Here is a 22,344-nt window from a genome sequence, read left to right on the forward strand (position 1 = left end):
TACTCACCCCAATACTCCAGATACTGGTGGTTGACCTATGACAGCGTGAATGAAGGAGTACATCTGCCTACTCACCCCGATACTCCAGATACTGGTGGTTGACCTATGACAGCGTGAATGAAGGTGTACGTCTGCCTACTCACCCCGATACTCCAGATACTGGTGGTTGACCTATGACAGCTTGAATGAAGGTGTATGTCTGCCTACTCACCCCGATACTCCAGATACTGGTGGTTGATCTATGACAGTGTGATTGAAGGAGTACGTCTGCCTACTCACCCCGATACTCCAGATACTGGTAGTTGACCTATGACAGTTTGACTGAGGGTGTATCTCTACCTACTCACTCCGATACTCCAGATACTGGTGGTTGACCTATGACAGTATGACTGAAGGAGTACATCTGCCTACTCACCCCGATACTCCAGATACTGGTGGTTGTTCTATGAGTGTGTATGAAGGTGTACGTCTGCCTACTCACCCCGATACTCCAGATACTGGTGGTTGACCTATGACAGCTTGAATGAAGGTGTATGTCTGCCTACTCACCCCGATACTCCAGATACTGGTGGTTGATCTATGACAGTGTGATTGAAGGAGTACGTCTGCCTACTCACCCCGATACTCCAGATACTGGTAGTTGACCTATGACAGTTTGACTGAGGGTGTATCTCTACCTACTCACTCCGATACTCCAGATACTGGTGGTTGACCTATGACAGTATGACTGAAGGTGTACGTCTGCCTACTCACCCCGTTGCTCCAGATACTGGTGGTTGACCTATGACAGTATGACTGAAGGAGTACGTCTGCCTACTCACCCCGATACTCCAGATACTGGTGGTTGACCTATGACAGTATGACTGAAGGAGTACGTCTGCCTACTCACCCCGATACTCCAGATACTGGTAGTTGACCTATGACAGTTTGACTGAGGGTGTATCTCTACCTACTCACCCCGATACTCCAGATACTGGTAGTTGACCTATGACAGTATGACTGAGGGTGTATCTCTACCTACTCACCCCGATACTCCAGATACTGGTGGTTGACCTATGACAGTATGACTGAAGGAGTACATCTGCCTACTCACCCCGATACTCCAGATACTGGTGGTTGTTCTATGAGTGTGTATGAAGGTGTACGTCTGCCTACTCACCCCAATACTCCAGATACTGGTGGTTGACCTATGACAGCGTGAATGAAGGAGTACATCTGCCTACTCACCCCGATACTCCAGATACTGGTAGTTGACCTATGACAGTGTGACTGAAGATGTACGTCTGCCTACTCACCCCGATACTCCAGATACTGGTAGTTGACCTATGACAGTGTGAATGAAGGTGTACGTCTGCCTACTCACCCCGATACTCCAGATACTGGTGGTTGACCTATGACAGTGTGACTGAGGGTGTATCTCTACCTACTCACCCCGATACTCCAGATACTGGTGGTTGACCTATGACAGTATGACTGAAGGAGTACATCTGCCTACTCACCCCGATACTCCAGATACTGGTGGTTGTTCTATGAGTGTGTATGAAGGTGTACGTCTGCCTACTCACCCCAATACTCCAGATACTGGTGGTTGACCTATGACAGCGTGAATGAAGGAGTACATCTGCCTACTCACCCCGATACTCCAGATACTGGTGGTTGACCTATGACAGCGTGAATGAAGGTGTACGTCTGCCTACTCACCCCGATACTCCAGATACTGGTGGTTGACCTATGACAGCTTGAATGAAGGTGTATGTCTGCCTACTCACCCCGATACTCCAGATACTGGTGGTTGATCTATGACAGTGTGATTGAAGGAGTACGTCTGCCTACTCACCCCGATACTCCAGATACTGGTAGTTGACCTATGACAGTTTGACTGAGGGTGTATCTCTACCTACTCACTCCGATACTCCAGATACTGGTGGTTGACCTATGACAGTATGACTGAAGGAGTACATCTGCCTACTCACCCCGATACTCCAGATACTGGTGGTTGTTCTATGAGTGTGTATGAAGGTGTACGTCTGCCTACTCACCCCGATACTCCAGATACTGGTGGTTGACCTATGACAGCTTGAATGAAGGTGTATGTCTGCCTACTCACCCCGATACTCCAGATACTGGTGGTTGATCTATGACAGTGTGATTGAAGGAGTACGTCTGCCTACTCACCCCGATACTCCAGATACTGGTAGTTGACCTATGACAGTTTGACTGAGGGTGTATCTCTACCTACTCACTCCGATACTCCAGATACTGGTGGTTGACCTATGACAGTATGACTGAAGGTGTACGTCTGCCTACTCACCCCGTTGCTCCAGATACTGGTGGTTGACCTATGACAGTATGACTGAAGGAGTACGTCTGCCTACTCACCCCGATACTCCAGATACTGGTGGTTGACCTATGACAGTATGACTGAAGGAGTACGTCTGCCTACTCACCCCGATACTCCAGATACTGGTAGTTGACCTATGACAGTTTGACTGAGGGTGTATCTCTACCTACTCACCCCGATACTCCAGATACTGGTAGTTGACCTATGACAGTATGACTGAGGGTGTATCTCTACCTACTCACCCCGATACTCCAGATACTGGTGGTTTACCTATGACAGTTTGACTGAATGAGTACGTCTGCCTACTCACCCCGATACTACAGATACTGGTAGTTGACCTATGACAGTATGACTGAATGAGTACGTCTGCCTACTCACCCCGATACTCCAGATACTGGTGGTTGTTCTATGAGTGTGTATGAAGGTGTACGTCTGCCTACTCACCCCGATACTCCAGATACTGGTGGTTGTTCTATGAGTGTGTATGAAGGAGTACGTCTGCCTACTCACCCCGATACTCCAGATACTGGTGGTTGTTCTATGAGTGTGTATGAAGGAGTACGTCTGCCTACTCACCCCGATACTCCAGATACTGGTGGTTGTTCTATGAGTGTGTATGAAGGTGTACGTCTGCCTACTCACCCCGATACTCCAGATACTGGTGGTTGTTCTATGAGTGTGTATGAAGGTGTACGTCTGCCTACTCACCCCGATACTACAGATACTGGTAGTTGACCTATGACAGTATGATTGAAGGAGTACGTCTGCCTACTCACCCCGATACTCCAGATACTGGTGGTTGTTCTATGAGTGTGTATGAAGGTGTACGTCTGCCTACTCACCCCGATACTCCAGATACTGGTGGTTGTTCTATGAGTGTGTATGAAGGAGTACGTCTGCCTACTCACCCCGATACTCCAGATACTGGTGGTTGACCTGGATGGTGAACTCTCCATACACATCTCTGAAGGAGCCATGAAACACCCACTCCTGTACAAACCTGTACAATCACTGACAGTGTTAGATCAAATACACAACACATACTACAAGATAACATGGAACATAGAGATCTGTGTGGTCATGTGGTCAGTTAACTGTGTCGTAACAAATAGCAATTTGCAAGCCGTGTGGTCCTGATTTACTGCACAATAAAAATTGGCACTCGTCCTATGGTTCTTGCCAAACAACCCAATAGTTTCCTTTGTTTGTTGTTTAACACCGCACTCAGCAATATTCCAGCTATATGACGGTCAGCAAATAATCGAGTCTGGACCAGACAATCCAGTGATTGACATCATGAGCATCAATCCACGCAATTGGGATACGATGACATCTATCAACCAAGTCAGCGAGCCTGACCACCCGATCCCGTTAGTCATTGCCTTTTATGACAAGCATGGGTTGCTGAAAACCTAATCTACCCTAGATCTTCCCGGGTCTACCCAATAGTAAAGGTATCATTTAAATCGCCCTTTTTAAGAGTTTTGCTATATATTATCATTATAAGGATGAGTGGACTACAAATGTTTCTATCAGTGATTCAGGAAATTTTCTGCAAATGGAACACATATTCATATCAGGCTAGTGAATGCAGAAACGTCAGTGACCAGTCTTACACGGTGTAAGGTCCACATGCTGTCTGTAGGATGGCCAGCATCATGGGGTAGTTGTCTGTGTTCACCGCCTCCAGAGTCTCCTGGTACAGATACGTCAGCAACTGGATACCCTGACAACATACCACAGACACCATCATGATCACTGGACATACCCTGACAACATACCACAGACACCTTCGTGTTCACTGGACATACCCTGACAACATACCACAGACACCATTACGATCACTGGACATACCCTGACAACATACCACAGACACCATCATGTTCACTGGACATACCCTGACAACACCCTCGATCTTGGTTGAAAATGTAAAACCTCTGGCATTTCCTTCATTCAAGGTTTCACATGTCCAAACAAAACTGAAGAGGAACCATCTAAAAGAGACACTACCAAAAAGAATACGAAAATAGTTGTCATCATAAGGTCTAAAGGAGCTACATATATGCCAAAGTTCAGCTTGCCCCGTCTGTCAATTTCAGAGATGTTATCAAACCACGCAATGCATTTGAGAGAACAAATAGACATTTTGAGCAGAAAAGGCTTTCAGTCAGGTGAGCTAAAACTTCCTTTGGTATTTTCAACCGCCCACACACCCCCACTGAAGCTGAGCATGGAGATGGGAAACAAAAATTATATGGATGGTCTAACTCACTGTAGGGAAGTTGATGTTGTCTCGTCCACACCAACACAGCTGAGACAGGAACCTACACACAGAACAGAATATCATTATTCAGATCATTATGAACATGATGATGAAGTGTAGACATGGAATCTAGTTTGGTGTTTCTACGGAACATTCTATAAGATGAAGGCATTGATGGAGGTTAGGTAACCCAAACTATAGCAACCAGAATGTCAATCACATCACCCTGTTACATGAATCTGAGTGTTCTGTATATTCCTAGCCTGCTAGGATATTGGGCAATCTGCTTGTTATCTTGGATATCCATAACACAGAGTGAAAACATCTTGCAGCAGGATTGGAGTAGGATAAGTGTATGCATGGGGGTTCTCCCACAAGATCACCAGCAAGTTGTGATCCACTGGTCGAGGACCTGGGATTGGAGACATTCTCATTAACATGCCCGTGCCTTTAGCGAAACACTTTGTATCAGGTTGTCAAACCGGAATGTCAACACCAGGAGGAGTTGGGAATCATGGATCCCATCATGTTGGTGTAGTAGGCTGCCACGTGTGGAGTTGTTGATGGCAGTCATTACACAACTGTGGCAAAGGGATTGTTGCCATGTCTTAATGACGAGAGTGACTGCTAGGAATTCCAGGCAGTTGATGTGCCAATCCTTGACAATGTCTGACAACACTCCCACCATCATGTCATACATCAGCACTCCCCAGCACTGAAGAGAGGCACCCACAAACAGGTGATGAGTGGGCACAAAGTCTGTCAAAGAGAATCCATCAAAGACATTCAACTCGAAGGTCCACCACTTAAGATGGGCATGCACATCCCGGTCTAATGGTAGTAGAAGATTGGTTTGATTTCGATCTATCATAGATTGGAGAAAACCTAAAGATCTCAATGTTGGAGTCAACCCCATCTGGTAAAGTCCTTGGCTGACGTGAGGCTACCCAACATTACTTGCCACTGGTGTACTGAGATGTCTCCAGATGCATCTAAATCTGTAACCACCTGTCTTCCGGAACCGAGATGTTTTCCAGGCTGTTTTACACTGATGAACTGCAGGGACTGCCCTAGGGTTTACCTCTGAGTTCCCTCGTTGATTATCCATCCCAGCTGTGCCAAGAGTAGAGGGGAGAAGTTTAAGTGGAGACTTTAGACAGGATCACCAACTTCAGTAACACAGATTGCAGACGTTGATGTAGGAATCGAAGCTGATCCCCCAATGATATAGGAAGGCTTATATTGGACTAGATATTTGGGTAAATAGCCATGGGGCTGACAAATGGTAGGACGAGCCCCTGGAAATGTCAACCCTAGAAATGGAACCATGGATACCTGACCGAGTATGGGTGTATTGGATCATGGAGGTAGGCATCCTGTACGTCTAATGTAGTGACTGAATGCACAGATACAGCTGCACCAACGTGAGTATACAGAACCTGGGAACATACTTTCAAACCTTGAGATTGCCAATCATGGTTGTTATGTGTGACATGGAGTTTTTCTAGGGTGCCAGAAACATTCTGGGATATAATCCCCGAGTAACCACGTCAGCCAGTATTTCTTCTATGGCCTTTCCTACAAGATCTCCACGTTCTATCCGGAGTATCTGATGGCCCTGTGGGCAGGGTAGTTATGCAGGACGAGGGGCTGGAGAATCCTAATCCAAGTCGATATAGGTATCTCAGGGTATTGACTACCGTGTCCTTGAACACTTGCTCCCAATCCTTCCAGAATTTCTGTCATCTGCCACCTACTGGATTGGAAACAGCCGGGGTGGTTGGTGGTGACAGGTCCCAGCCACACAGTAGCACTTCCCCATCACTCCTGAACTGGTAGAACTGCTTGAGACGTAGACAAGAGGAAGATCGAGGGAAGTTAGCTCTGAAAGGGTGGCTGCATTCTGGGATGTCTTCGTGTGATGAGTTTTCACTCTGTTGTGGGTATCGAAGATAAGAAGCAACCTGCACATTGTCGTAGCAGGATAGGAATAGTTTAGGGACGCAATTGTTATAGTCTCACAGTATACCAAGAACATTCATCAAGCAATAAATGCTCAAAACTTCCGAGAAAGTTTTGAAAGCAAAATGTTTGCATACCCTTAAATCAAGTAAACAAAAATGGTCTGACCAATAGAAAATATTGCAATGATGACTACAGATTTAGAAAGGACACACGAAAAATGCATAAAATCCATTCATACCATCTACCTCTTTAATATTGATAAACATTAATCCCTACAATGTACACTAGATCTATCATGTGAATGTACCTAATTTGCTGGAATGTTCTTTCACAGGTAAACTTGAGCTGCAGAAGTGTAGTTTTGGGTGGGACAGAGAGTATGACGGCTCGGTAGTGTTGCAGGAATTTGCGCACGGCACCAGTGTAGGCCTGGAACACCATCCCCTTCTCATAGAAGGAGTCCACCACAGGAGCCTTAGAGCACAGGTTGAGACGGTAGTAGTTGGAACCACAAGCAACAAAATCCCTCAGGCAATTGCTGAGGGCATCGGGAGTTATCCCTGTGACGTACACTCCTTCTGTTGTCATAAAACTCTGAGTCGCCTGCGAATAAGGAATAGCAATGAGTGAGTGTTGTTTTATGCCGCAGTCATCAATATTCCACCTAAATCACTGTGGTCTGTATATAATACAGTCTGGGCCAGACTATGGGCAGCCATTCGGTCAGAAAATACAAAGTTGAAAAAAAGGACAAAAGTACGCAATTAAGGTCAAATATTACGAATAAAGAACTAAATGTTACTACTAAAGGTCAAAATACAATATTAATACTCAAATGTTACGAAAAGACGTCATAAGAAAAGAAAGAACAATGTGTACGAAAGAACGTCAGTGAGCACGAAAGGACGTTTTCAATAAAGAACGTCAGTGAGCACGAAAGGACGTTTTCAATAAAGAACGTCAGTGGGCACGAAAGGACGTTTTCAATAAAGAACGTCAGTGAGCAGGAAAGGACGTTGAAAATAAAGAACGTCAGTGGGCACGAAAGGACGTTTTCAATAAAGAACGTCAGTGAGCAGGAAAGGACGTTGAAAATAAAGAACGCCAGATGGGGCTGCAATTTGTAAAACATTCCGAGTTTAATCGGCTTGTTCCGCCGTGTATAGTATATGATAACTGCATGCCGAGGTGCACAATGTATTACGTCATTCCTCGTGCACTCACCGTCTAACGTCTATTTTGTATACAACCTTGAAAAAACAATCACTTAACGCTAAACTAGGATTCATCTACAGTGATCCAATAACTGTTCATGCTTGGTGCAACACGAGGGTGCTATGATGCCGAGTTTTGTTTCAGACGCACATTTTCATCTGAAAAGTGAACGTTGTGTGAGAGTTTGTTTTATTTAACAGCTTTTCGGAAACTGTGTGCGAACAAAATGCTGCCTAATATCTGAACAACAAATATATATACCAAATGGATTTGTATGTATATGTATAACTTACACATTTGTTAGGAAAAATAGCTCGCCATAAATAAAGAAAATCGAGTTTCATCTATGATGCCAGCTTTCGTTTTCAAACCATATTTATTTCGCTTGTTTACATCCACATTTATATGTGTGACGTTAGACGGTGAGTGCACGAGGAATGACGTAATACATTGTGCACCTCGGCATGCAGTTATCATATACTATACACGGCGGAACAAGCCGATTAAACTCGGAATGTTTTACAAATTGCAGCCCCATCTGGCGTTCTTTATTGTCAACAACCTTTCGTGCTCACTGACGTTCTTTATTGAAAACGTCCTTTCGTGCTCACTGACGTTCTTTATTGAAAACGTCCTTTCGTGCTCACTGACGTTCTTTCGTACACATTGTTCTTTCTTTTCTTATGACGTCTTTTCGTAACATTTGAGTATTAATATTGTATTTTGACCTTTAGTAGCAACATTTAGTTCTTTTTTCGTAATATTTGACCTTAATTGCTTACTTTTGTCCTTTTTTTCAACTTTGTATTTTTTGACCGAATGGCCGCCCATACCAAACAACCAGTTGTTGATATTACCAATGAATGAGTGTTGTTTTATTACGCAGTCATCAATATTCCACCTATATCACTGTGGTCTGTATATAATACAGTCTGGGCCAGACAACCAGTTGTTGATATTACCAATGAATGAGTGTTGTTTTATTACGCAGTCATCAATATTCCACCTATATCACTGTGGTCTGTATATTATACAGTCTTGGCCAGACAACCAGTTGTTGATATTACCAATGAATGAGTGTTGTTTTATTACGCAGTCATCAATATTCCACCTATATCACTGTGGTCTGTATATAATACAGTCTTGGCCAGACAACCAGTTGTTGATATTACCAATGAGTGAGTGTTGTTTTATGACGCAGTCATCAATGTTCCACCTATATCACTGTGGTCTGTATATAATACAGTCTGGGCCAGACAACCAGTTGTTGATATTACCAATGAGTGAGTGTTGTTTTATTACGCAGTCATCAATATTCCACCTATATCACTGTGGTCTGTATATAATACAGTCTGGGCCAGACAACCAGTTGTTGATATTACCAATGAATGAGTGTTGTTTTATGACGCAGTCAGCAATATTCCAGCTAAATCACAGCAACTTGGATCAGTCAAACCAGTGGTTGACAGCATGAGCAACAATCAGCCTTTCTTAATTCTAAGCACTGGAACCAAGGGGAAAGCAACACAAACATGGAATCTAGGGAGGGGAAAAGTCAAAATGAATTACCAAGGTACCGGATCTGCTATTACCCAACCTGACCCTGGTACCTGTTGAAGGTCTCAAAGAGTTGGGTACAAAATGTCTGATTGCATTACTGGAGCCCTGGCAAAACCTATTTAGATATATGAACAAAACAAGCTGGTCATGCATTCACTGAGGCTGACTGAAGCTTAATCTCTACATACAAGTCAGAAGGAATGCATGCACAGTCAAAGAAATGCAAACATTAGCGACTTGTAGTGTAACCCTGCGTATTAATTGTTATTGTCAATAAACAATATATCCCATGACTAGCCAGAGTCCAGGTAGTCCTGTGGGTACCCAGGTCCCACTCAGGAGCAGCCTGACCAGAGTAGCCAAGTTACCCATCCCATCCTACTGGAATCCCAACTGTGTGTACTGGACAGTTGTTCAGGCCTCTGTTCAGATAGCAGCCATGTTCTGACAGGGACACAATGATCTCCCTGTGTGCAGGGGAATCAAGTTGACTGTGCAACACGAAGACACTAACCACTTGGGTAGGCCACAGACTCCCAGGAAGGCACTGATGGAAATATTGGCAACATAGACAAAAGAAATATATTGATACCATGAAAGTACCTCCTAATACACAACATACCTCATCCAATTTAAAGGTATGTGACTCTACACCAATCAGAAGGTAGATAACATCCTTGAGAAGCTGTGATTGGCTGATTTCTCTCCTAGGTGGCAGCACTACTCCAGGGGCGATAACCTGGAGCTGCAGCAGCATCTGTGTGTACCACTTGTCCACAGCTAGTGGACCTGCCTCAGAGAAGTAGGGTCTCTCAATGGATCCTTCACTGGAATTGGTTCAAGACAATGTGTCATGTGTTGAACATGTTGAACACAAACTTTATTTCTGCCAAACACAAAGAACCTGTTTAGCCTTGTGTAGTGATACAGTGACTACTTTAGTTGTTTTACAAAACCCAACAACTGAAGAAATTGGAAAGAGAATTAAATGACTTCTGTTATTGTTTTAGGAGCCATCTGTGTTTCACAATAAGGTGCTGACCCAGGAACATCTACGTGACGTAACTGATATCTGTGTATAGAACAAAACCACTACCACTTACGAACCAATGGCTCCTGAACCATTTAATATTCTTGGGTAACTGGGAGTTTTGTTGGAGACAGAATATTTGAATGGGCAGCTGAAACCACGATGAACACAAGGGCCGATGTTCTCAATTTCTGTAGGTTATTTGTGGGTATGCCATGTATACGAAGACTGATGAAAACAGTATGACACCATCAACTGGTAACACTAAACTGAATACTGTTTGTTTTCATTTGTTAATACTGAGTTAATTGGAAGTTCAAGTTTGGGTGCAAAACGTTTTGTATGAAAATAATTCCATGACATTTCCACGACTTTTGGGCTAATTCCATTTTTCAAAACTTTCCCAGACTTCACATATCAACATCACATGACGTTCCCAGGGTTTAATGATCATGCCACTAGTCCCTGAATTCTAGTAGAGGGAGTTTGGGTACAGGTAATGACTGAATAAGTTTGGTAGCTCACATTCCTCTCCTCTCCCAAGTGTAGTATCTGCCTCGCTTGCACTTCAGGGCTAGATCCCAGATGTTCTCCTCAATAGCAGAGTCATTGAATGTTGTCATCGATGTCGATATGAAGGTGTCATTTGTGTCTTGAGACAACTGAAAATGAAAATATCAAATACTTTTTATCAGAATAAATTTGTTTCCAGATTTAGTGGTTAAATCCTTTCTGGCTTCGAGAGAAGGAGAACGATCCATAGAAGGCACGCTGCACTTGACATTCTGGTATGAGTTTGATAAATGACCAAATGTTCCGATACTTCACAATGTAGAAATGAGTTACTTGTTTCCACATACCTGACTGGATGACATGACCTTTGGAATTCTGATTTCAGGACATCTGAAATGGTTGCAAGATCTTCATGAACATGTTTACATGGTTTAACCACAAATGGTTGCAAGATCTTCATGAACATGTTAACATGGTTGAACCACAAATGGTTATTCATGATCAGAAGCTTTTGTTTGATTTTCATTGCAGCATTACAATTTTAGGTAGGAAAATAAAAACTGATTTTCAAAATTTGTAAGAAACCCTTTCTTATTTGATGCCACAGGTTTGCAAAATTACAGCTATATAATTGTGGCCTGTTAATAATCTTATCTTAATATTGTGGGCCAGGCAAGCCAGTGGTTGACAATATGAGCAATCATGCACATTGTTGTATCCCCAGATGATAATAAAAAACTAGTAAAATCCTAGATATTTTTTATATTTGTATACTTATCCTGCATTACTCCTTAATGCATATTACTGCTTGTTCTTGACAGAGAAAAGAGCTTCGTGAAGGTCTTTGCTTGAAAAAGTTGCTCCAACTAGCTGAGAGACCAACCCATCACGCAGCTCCCACATGACCACCAGAAGTGACGTCACGGATCCTCACATAACTCTGGAGTCCGAAACATCGGAAGGCATCATGGGGAGGTAGATCTGCGATGGGTGGGTCCCTTTAGATGCAGTAATGCAGGATAAGTATACAAATATAAAAAATATCTAGGATTTTACTAGATTTTTTACTTATCCTGCATGACTCCTTAATGCATCTTTATCGGACAGAACCGGAGGAGGGCATACCTTCAGATGTGGACTTTCATCTTTTAATCCCAGACTCTGTTCCCTAGCCAATCATTGGCTGTGTGGTTGGCTTCAGGTGACCACCCCATGTATGGGAACTTCCAATTCCCTCAGCCCGTCCTTCGGCTGTGTGGTCGGCATCAGGTGACCACTCCATGTATGGGAAACTCTGTTTCCCTCAGCCCGTCTTCGGCTGTATGGTCGGCCTGGATGACCATTACATGGAACGGAAGAGTCAGGTATGCGTTGTGTCCTGGTACTGCGCAGCCTGACAATAACGCTCGGTTAGGTCAAGACTGGAGCACTGAGCCGTATGCAAATGAGGCATGAACCTTCTAGTCCAGGGCTTACGCCAGGGGAGGTCGAAAGGCCGGCTCTGGACTTGGAGGCGTGGTCAATAAGGTGTAGTAGTGGTGACCTGCTGGGCCACTACTAACGGACCAAAGCTGTGCGTGCCTTGCACATCCCCCAATGCGACGTCTCGCAGGTAGTGACTGGCGAAGGCCATGTTGGATCGCCAGAAACATCCCTCCATGATGGTGCGTAGAGAGCAGTTGCTGTGTAGCGCCATGGTGGAGGCGACCGCCCGGATCTCATGCGGGTTGTTGGAGCGTGGGGGGTCCAATCCTGCTGCCTCCTAGGCCTGGAGAATGATGGCTCGTAGCCAGAGGGTGATCGTGTTGGGGTTGCGAGGTCGCAGATACCGGTATGAAGAGGCGTTTTTGTTGTCTACGGCGTTCCTTGGATCGTCAGATGTAGCAACGAAGAGCTCTAACCAGACATAGACGGAGCTCTACTTCATCTTCCGAGCCCACAATCGATGAATGAGGGGGGATGAGGAACGATCTATCGGGCTGGCCTGGGAGCTGATTCTTTGACTGTCTTTTTCGTCAGATGGTAGAACGATGATGTCTCGAGTGGCTCGAAAGGCGCGTCTCTCAGTGAGGTGAGGATGATGTTCAAGTCCCAAGCTGGGGGACGGAACTTCGCCTTTTGGTCTTCCAGCCTGAATGAGTGGATTTAGTTCCGGGATTTATGTCATGCGCCTATCATCCGGAACTGCCAGGACGGGGTTGAGCGCCACAAGGTCATGATGGTACTGCCCTTGAGCTTACACTTGTGACGCAGATGGACGTGAACTCTGCCAGGAATTGAGGCGATGCAGATGTTGGGTGCCCCTGCAAAAGCTCTCATAGGATTGCCACTTGTGATCACAGAGGCTCCTGGTGGTTGGGCGATGTGCCATCGTGATGGCCCTAGCCGCTCTGGCCGAGTAGCCTTTGGCGTTCAGTGCTCCCTGTAAATGGACCAGACGTGAAGACATAACCTGTCTGGTCCTGGGTGTGGCTGTCTGCTGTGAGGGTGGATCAGCATATTTGGCCAATCTTGGTGTGGCAGTGGGTTGATGTCGGACAGCTCTCTGAGGTCGACGAACAAAGCCCTCGCTGGCCACCAGGGCTTGACCAAAGTCAGGTTCCGTGTCGATCTGATCTTCTGGATGACTTTGGGAAGGAGTACAGGTGGCGGAAAAGCATACGCTTTTAGTCCTTCCCAGGGCACACTGAAAGTGTCGACTGCCCAAGCCAGTGGATCCGGCACCAGAGATATGTAGGTCGTGGATCTGGTAGTTCTAGCTGGTGGCAAATAGGTCTATGTCTATGAGAGCATGGTCGAAGGCATCTGGGTGAAGTTTCCACTCTGTGGGAGCCACTTTGCCCGGCCGAGAGAGGACATCCGCTAGGATGTTTTGGCAGCCTGGGATGTGGTGGACCTGGAACTGAATCCCCAAATAATCCACCAGGTGAAACAATCGGAACTGTTGAAGGAGCAAAGTAGAGTGAGTCAGTCCTTGGTTCCGAAGGCATGTGAAGGCACCATACGACAGTGATGTTGTCCGTAGAGATGGAGAGCCGGGCGTGTCTTCCAGTGAGCGATGGCCAAGATAAGCGCTTCCAGTTCAAGGTTGTTGATGTGCCATAGGCGCTGTTGGGCAGACCACAGCCCCGAGGCGACCTGTCCCTCCAGGTGCGCGCCCCATCCCTGTAGGGACGCGTCAACGAATAGGCGCAGAGAGGTCGTAAGCCATGTCAAGGAGACGCCGCCTAAGACATTCTATTCCACCGTCCACCACCGGAGATGCTGCTTGAGATGATTCGGGAGGACAATGGGTACGGAGGGGTCCTGGCGCCTGATGTAGGGCGCTAGGAACATCTGAATTGGGCGCAGTTGGAGCTTTCCTCTGTAGGTCAAGTCCTGCGCTGAGGTCAGGAGGCCCAAGAGGACTTGCCATTGACGCAGAGTGCGTGGGAGGTGGAGAGCTGGAGTCAGGTGCACCTGCATGCGCTCCCAACGGTCTCTGGGTACGGAGATGAGATCGAGGTCCATCTGGAAGAGGCCCCCGATGAATTGAAGACGCTTGGTGGGTGTCAGTGGTTGATCTTCCACCCCAGCTGGCGTAGGAGCCGGGGTTGAGGTCCCTGTGGCGGAGTAGAGTGACAGGGTCCAGATGGTCCAGTAGGCAGTCGCCTATGGACGCCTCGAACTGGATGTCCCGGCGATGGAGGTACGAGGCTATCGGCTGGGTAAGCCGTGTGAATAGCCAGGGGGCCGATGAAATTCCAAATGGGAGGACCGCCCATTGATAATGGACTCCCATGAAGATGAAGCGGAGGAATTTCTGATCGTCGGGATGTATAGGGACATGGAGGTAGGCATCCTCCATATCCAGGCTGATGAGCGCCTCCTGTGCCTGGATTCGTGATCGCAGGAGCCTGAGCGTGGTCATCCTGAAGTAATGTGGACGCGCCAGGTAGCGTTTGTTGAAAGTGGCGAGGTTGTGGATCATCCTGTGTTAGTCCGAGCCCTTCTTGGGAACCAGGAAGACAGGTGAGTAGAAGCCCGGTGTTGTGGCTGGGGCGTGTACAACCTCTATGGCTTCCTGTCTAGCAGCGCTGTGATGTTCCGGCTCATTAGCTGCTGTTGTTGGGGGATATGTATCCACTATGGGTGACGACGTAAGTGGCGGGTCTATAAGCGTCAGCCAGTACCCATGACGCATGACGTTGGTGACCTATGGGACCCAATTGCGCCAGAAGTGAGTCAGTCTCCCACCTACTGGGGTGTTGACAACTTGAACGGCTGGGGGTGGGAGGTCCCCGTCGTGCTTGTCTGGCGATTCACTTGTGGTCCCTTCGGTCAGCGTTACTCTGTTGGAGTGGCAACGGCGGGACTGTTATGTGCCCGATGCCCTGCCTTCTCCTCTACCCCGAGAGGTTGAGGTGGTGCCGCGCCACTGGGGCTGGAGGGTGTTGCATCACGGCTGGTATGAGCCAGGCTGGGACGCCACAGCGAAGGCTGGCTGTGACACCCGAGCCAGGGTCTTGAGAGCTGTCTCGTCTCGGGCGAAGCTGAGACTCGGGATTGAGTCCTTGACAGGCGTCTGGTCGAGTGGTTGCAATGTTACGCATAAGCGATCATGCAAGCCAGTCTGTACAAAGACACTGCATGGATCCCATAGGGTCGGTTGACCTGATTAGTTGATCCAAATGATAAGAGTGACGACTGGTCCGGTGTTGGGAACGATGACCAAGTTGGGTACCCGGGAGCATATGACGATTCTGTAGAATACCGAATCGGTCATGGGGTTGCAGATAATATCTACCAGACGCTGTGGGTAGGGACATCTTTGAGAGTCTGTTCGCTTTCTCCGAGGAAAAGTTCAACCAACGTTGATAGACGAGGAGAATTGGCGGGAGATTTCCACAGAACCGTCACCACGAGGTTAGGCGCTTCCAGCAACCTTGGGAAGTGTTGAAGCACTGTTGTATGGACGCAAATCAAGTGTCCGTGTTGGAGCGCCGTTGTTTGGACGTCAATCAAGTGTCCAGCGACCGCTCTGGTCTCCGTAGGTAGTTGGCCCTTGGAGCTGACGATTTCATAGGCCTGTAGAATGAGAGCAGGTAGCCACAAAGACATCGTGGAATGGCTAATCGTCTGTCTGCATGGTTGTCCCGGGTGTGCGCCTGTAGAGGCGCACTTGGGAGAGGCGCAAGGCCTGTCTGGCCTGTAAGTACTGAAAGTACTGGACGGGGGAGCGTCTATAATGGGCGTCTGTGCTGTAGGCGGGGGCGCCTGTGGGAGACCGAGCGTCTGTGCCGTAGGCGGGGGTGCCTGTGGGAGACCGAGCGTCTGTGCCGCAGGCGGGACCACTGTGGGAGACCATGCGTCTGTCCGGAGGATAGTATAGGCGCCGTCTGGTACGTGAGCACCATGCCGGGCGTCACTGTGGTCACCGCTGTAAAGATAGACGCTGTCGTGGTTGTCAAAGTGCTCTGGGTAGAGACTACAACCATGGGGTCCGTCATCAAGGTAGCAGTTGAGGTCGGGGGGTGGTCATCCGAGTAGTAGAGTACCTCAGAGTAGTCAGACATCGTGCGCCGTTGTTTCCTGGCCTGCTGTGTTCTGCGTTTTTTACACACACTGAGGTACTGTCTGAAAGCTGTGGGAAAGCAGTCAACAGTCTTTACATCAGTGACCCTGGAGGCATTGAGATGTACAAGTAAGGCACAGGGGCTGGGGATCCCACGCCGACATATTACGCCGGCACTTTGGGAGGAGGGCATGATATCTGCTCTAACGAAGCAGTGTAAAATCACAATGCGTCCCCGCCCAATTATGTATGCTATAATTTTTTTATCCCACTGTGTGGGTTTATGAAACAAATATTACGACAAACGTGAGACAACATACAACAAAACAAACAATACTTGCGAGGATACGCCAATCTTGGGGTACCAAGCAAAAGAATATAGAACGCAAACCAGTTCACAAACTGCTGGCTACGCAAAATATTCAAGATGGCTACTTGGAGCAACAAGACACCTGGCCTTATGTTTTCCTCTTGAGAAAACGCCAGTAAGTGTCTAATAACGTTATGCACATGTTTATCAAACATAGAATGTACAAAATACAAACCGTAGGCACAACACAAAGACAAAACAACATTAACTCAGACAGCAAACATGTGAGGGTTTGAATCAGTTTTATGTTACAGCAAAAAAAACAGGTCTTCTCTCATCAAGTGACAAGAGTAATGTGAGGATCCGGTGGTCACGTGGGAGCTGCGTGATGGGTTGGTCTCTCAGCTAGTTGGAGCAACTTCTTCAAGCAAAGACCTTCACACAGCTCTTTTCTCTGTCAAGAACAAGCAAGTAATATGCATTAAGGAGTAATGCAAGATAAGTAAAAAATATGTTTACTTTATAAGACACAGGTTTTGGTTGTATGAATATTTCTAATGACAAAACGTTCAAAAAGAAGAAGTAAGAAAACGAGATTACTTCATATCAAATTCATCTGGCAATTCTGGCAGCTCAAGTTTTGCGTCAAGGGAGGTAATTCTTCCTTGCACTAGACCTCCAAACATGGTCATTCTTGACTCCTTTTCATGGGCATCATTCAGGAGTGGCTGAAACAGGATAAGGAGTTTTATCACCTGACAGGCAGTAATCAGCTCAAACATACAACTGTTGACATTCTGAATCTGTGAACTACCTGGTACCCTGATAACGGTTGTGGAGCATTTCCTCACCAAGTCATTTACATGAAATGATACCATGGATACAATTATGTAATCCCGAGCAAAAGTGCAAAATTATAAAAGCAGGTAAAATTACAGACAGGAATTCATATACACATCCACACAGTACACTGTAACACAGTAACAGTTTACCTTGTAATTAAACCATCCATTTCCGGCCAGCTCCGTGCCGGGGGTCAGCTCAAAAAGCTGAAAGAGGGTGTTGAAATTATTACATTTTCTCCATGTGGTGACATCGGATTGAAAAGTACAATATTCATTTGCTTTGTTTTTAGAAATGTGTGAGTGAATAGAAATATTTTAGCTACATCTGGTCCAGGCAAACCGGGCAATGCTCCATGCCATCAGTTCATGATGACACACAATCAGCCAAGTCACTGAGACTGACCACTCAATTCATCTTGGTCAATTGTGGATATCGCATAGACCCAGTTGTTTCTAAGGACCATGGCATCTACCCTAAAACAGGAGTACCATCAACATATGTTCTAAAGAATTTTTGTTTAATATATGAGCTGTTTTTTTAAGATTTCAAATTTCTGAATCTGGGTGGTAACAAAGAAATAAAACTGTTTTAGAAAGCTGATATCTGATTGGCTCAAGGACCCACGCATCAGAGTAAAAGATCTACAAAACCTTAAGCTTACATTTGTTACACTATTTACCAGTTTCCTAAAAATATAGGAATATTCCTGCATATATACATGCTGCTGCACTTTTGAAAATAATGGTTCTCTCTGCTAGACCAGTCTCAGACTGATATGACAATACAAACTGGAATCATATCGCACATGCTCTAGAAACTGACTCACATTTGGACGTTTGATGTCCATCTTTGTCCGGATATCTGTCTGCTGGTGTGCTGCCTCAAACAGCTCCCTGAAAAATACTGCAATTGTTAAAACCCAAACTGTAATAAGGAGGTGAGTTTGGGAAAGCGAGACCTCTGTAAGTCCAGGACCCCATTGCAAAAAGCTATCTTCGCAAAAATAACTAACTCCCATACTTTAACACAGGCTTACGATAACCGTAACGCTAAGATCACTTTGTGCAATGGGGACCAGACAAAGCGTGGTTGATTGTGTGAGAAACAGATGAGAGGTGACCACCTCCATGTCCACATTCAGCCCCATTGTGCTCACCCAATCACTATTTCCATCACCTCTTACAACAAGCAGGACATATTCTGAACCAGAATTCAAATGGTGAGGACAATTTGAGTTATAAAAAAATATAAGGATTCATTTTCTTAATGTGAGACACGATAATGAGGTGTGGGTGTGAGACATGATGATGAGGCGTGGGTATGAGACATGATGATGAGGTGTGGGTGTGAGACACGATGATGAGGTGTGGGTGTGAGACACGATAATGAGGTGTGGGTGTGAGACATGATGATGAGGAGTGGGTGTGAGACATGATGATGAGGTGTGGGTATGAGACATGATGATGAGGTGTGGGTGTGAGACATGATGATGAGGCGTGGGTGTGAGACACGATAATGAGGTGTGGGTGTGAGACATGATGATGAGGAGTGGGTGTGAGACATGATGATGAGGCGTGGGTATGAGACATGATGATGAGGTGTGGGTGTGAGACATGATGATGAGGCGTGGGTATGAGACATGATGATGAGGCGTGGGTGTGAGACATGATGATGAGGCGTGGGTGTGAGACATGATGATGAGGAGTGGGTGTGCGACACGATGATGAGGCGTGGGTGTGAGACACGATGATGAGGCGTGGGTTTGAGACATGATGATGAGGCGTGGGTGTGAGACACGATGATGAGGCGTCGGTGTGAGACACGATGATTGGGCGTGGATGTTAGACACGATGATGAGGTGTGGGTGTGAGACACGATAATGAGGTGTGGGTGTGAGACATGATGATGAGGAGTGGGTGTGAGACATGATGATGAGGCGTGGGTGTGAGACATGATGATGAGGTGTGGGTGTGAGACATGATGATGAGGTGTGGGTGTGAGACATGATGATGAGGAGTGGGTGTGAGACATGATGATGAGGTGTGGGTATGAGACACGATGATGAGGTGTGGGTGTGAGACATGATGATGAGGTGTGGGTGTGAGACATGATGATGAGGAGTGGGTGTGAGACACGATGATGAGGCGTGGGTGTGATACACGATGATGAGGCGTGGGTGTGAGACACGATGATGAGGTGTGGGTGTGAGACATGATGATGAGGAGTGGGTGTGAGACATGATGATGAGGCGTGGGTATGAGACACGATGATGAGGTGTGGGTGTGAGACACGATGATGAGGCGTGGGTGTGAGACATGATGATGAGGCGTGGGTATGAGACACGATGATGAGGTGTGGGTGTGAGACATGATGATGAGGAGTGGGTGTGAGACATAATGATGAGGCGTGGGTATGAGACACGATGATGAGGTGTGGGTGTGAGACACGATGATGAGGCGTGGGTGTGAGACATGATGATGAGGAGTGGGTGTGAGACATGATGATGAGGCGTGGGTATGAGACACGATGATGAGGTGTGGGTGTGAGACACGATGATGAGGTGTGGGTGTGAGACACGATGATGAGGTGTGGGTGTGAGACATGATGATGAGGCGTGGGTGTGAGACATGATGATGAGGCGTGGGTGTGAGACATGATGATGAGGCGTGGGTGTGAGACATGATGATGAGGCGTGGGTGTGAGACATGATGATGAGGTGTGGGTGTGAGACACGATGATTAGCCGTGGGTTTGAGACATGATGATGGGGCGTGTATGTGAGAGACGATGATGAGGTGTTGGTGTGAGACATGATGATGAGGCGTGGGTTTGAGACATGATGATGAGGCGTGGGTGTGAGCTGTCTTACCGTGGGTAATGCATGTAGAAGGAGTCGGGACAGACAACCTGGCTGTCCCCGTACACAGGAGGTCCTTCAGGTAACACCATGTGCTGGGTCTGGACAACACACAACAAATGCAGAAAGTCAGGGATTGATTTTTCAGCAAATTAAAAAAAATATAGAAGTGTCATCAGAAAGTGACACATCCCCCCGGGCCCCCATAGAGACGAAGGAACAAATCATCTGATTGTTAGAGCAAGTCCTACGGTGAACTTGACGAGGGTATTCCTATCTAAGCAGTCTTTCTGTATACAAGACTAGTTATTGAGCTGTCAAACAATACCATGGAAATGGGACTCGGAAATTTGTTTTTTAGGTCACGTCACTTTTTGCAAAGATATGAATAAGTGGATGTCACACAATTGATACATGGCTCATGCTATAATCTGTTGCATTACAAACAGTAGTGTGTCAATAGTTGCTGAAGCTCACCTTTCACCAACTTATGAAACATAAAGTGCAGCTTAATAGAAATATAGATAAAAATGTTTACGCTAAACATTTCCCATCTGTTACTTTGGTTACCTTCACTGGTGAAAAGCTTAACAGACAATCTTGGGGTCTGACCAGAGTCAAAGTCAAATTGCTGCCATGGAACCGGAAAAATTAAAATTCTAACACTCCCTAAAAAGCAAAAGGCACCAGTTAACAACCTGGTCTTTATATGTGCAAAGTTTCATGAAAGAATACCTATTAGTTTTAGAGATGTGATCGGGACAAACACATAATGATCATGGCTGACTGAAGATAACAAAGTCTTAGCCAGGGAAACCAGTGGCTGATAGTATGGACAACAATCCCCACCCCAGTTCATAAGTATCCTCATATTGCTTATCACAGTCAGACTGATAAGGACCCATCACAATCAGCTGACTATTGACAACGGGTCATTACCCTTTTAGATGTCACCAGAGGCAGCTTTTGTGATGCATGTCCAATGACTTCACTACTGGTGGGATTCCTCCTTTCTGACAGCAACACCAGCAACAGCAACACTGACATCACATCACTCTTATCACCTGTAATCAAAAACACTTCTCCAGAACCAAAGTTGAAAAAAACATTGCTTACTTAACAGGAGGGCATCTCAAAATGTCCCTCTCTTTACAGAGTTTACAAAAAGACAAAATAGCATGTTTCTTTATCTACAAATGCATGCTTTATGGTTTTTCAATGTTAAAAACAGCTGGTAGTGCTCATTATAGAACTTGGCATGTCATCACCGCTTCTATTTCAAGTATGACGCAATGCATGTAACCTAAGGGAGGCAGATAGGCACCTGGTTTGGATTACCATGATTACAACTAAATCTGATGTCAATAATAAGAATAGTTATATCAGAAGTAAGCAGTGTGCATTTCATTCTGCTACCTTAGCCCAAGACTTGTTAAATGTCTTTCTGTCAATGAATTCAGCTAACAATAGTCCACAAACTAACACTAAACCTACTGAAAACGATGCCAAATGGCACGGTCTAATTATGAAGCTTCAAAGCAGATGCGCTGACTGCAATACCTGACATATCATGTATGAAGGAGGTTGTTAAATTTCACCAAATCAAACACTAAGCTTAGACAATTATACACCTACCATCTTTTGATAACAAAGTGTCCAGGAGAGCTTCCAGACGATTGGCTTCATCGAAAAATCGATTACATCGTAAGTGGTAAGCATAGATCAAAATGCCATCTATTTCTTTTTTCACAGGATCAGATGGGGATATGCAAGAATATCTGAAAAATACAGAAAACTGTCCTTATTATCACATCTTGACTTGTGTTTGTAATCAACTTTATTCACATTTCATTTAATATTGTCTACATTTGATTCGGCAAAATCAGGTGTG

At 45.8% G+C, this 22,344-nt stretch overlaps 1 protein-coding gene across 1 annotated transcript in view; it reads right to left on the reverse strand.

Annotated features, from left to right (window-relative positions):
* Positions 1–22,344, reverse strand: part of LOC124136313 (gamma-tubulin complex component 6-like) — a 43,110-nt gene that overhangs the window by 16,632 nt on the left and 4,134 nt on the right. Inside the window, exons 3-15 of the mRNA XM_046502204.2 lie at positions 22,089–22,231; positions 21,393–21,517; positions 20,466–20,554; positions 18,424–18,490; positions 17,744–17,800; positions 17,352–17,479; positions 11,235–11,277; positions 10,900–11,036; positions 9,967–10,171; positions 6,877–7,172; positions 4,614–4,665; positions 3,958–4,067; positions 3,250–3,341 (exon numbers count right to left, since the gene is read on the reverse strand). Of these exons, the coding sequence (XP_046358160.2) occupies positions 3,250–3,341; positions 3,958–4,067; positions 4,614–4,665; positions 6,877–7,172; positions 9,967–10,171; positions 10,900–11,036; positions 11,235–11,277; positions 17,352–17,479; positions 17,744–17,800; positions 18,424–18,490; positions 20,466–20,554; positions 21,393–21,517; positions 22,089–22,231 (1,544 nt within the window). The remainder of the gene's footprint in view (positions 1–3,249; positions 3,342–3,957; positions 4,068–4,613; positions 4,666–6,876; positions 7,173–9,966; positions 10,172–10,899; positions 11,037–11,234; positions 11,278–17,351; positions 17,480–17,743; positions 17,801–18,423; positions 18,491–20,465; positions 20,555–21,392; positions 21,518–22,088; positions 22,232–22,344) is intronic.

The sequence above is a fragment of the Haliotis rufescens genome, unplaced genomic scaffold (genome assembly GCF_023055435.1).
Source record: "Haliotis rufescens isolate VD_foot unplaced genomic scaffold, xgHalRufe1.0.p SCAF_22, whole genome shotgun sequence".
NCBI classification, from domain to species: domain Eukaryota; kingdom Metazoa; phylum Mollusca; class Gastropoda; order Lepetellida; family Haliotidae; genus Haliotis; species Haliotis rufescens.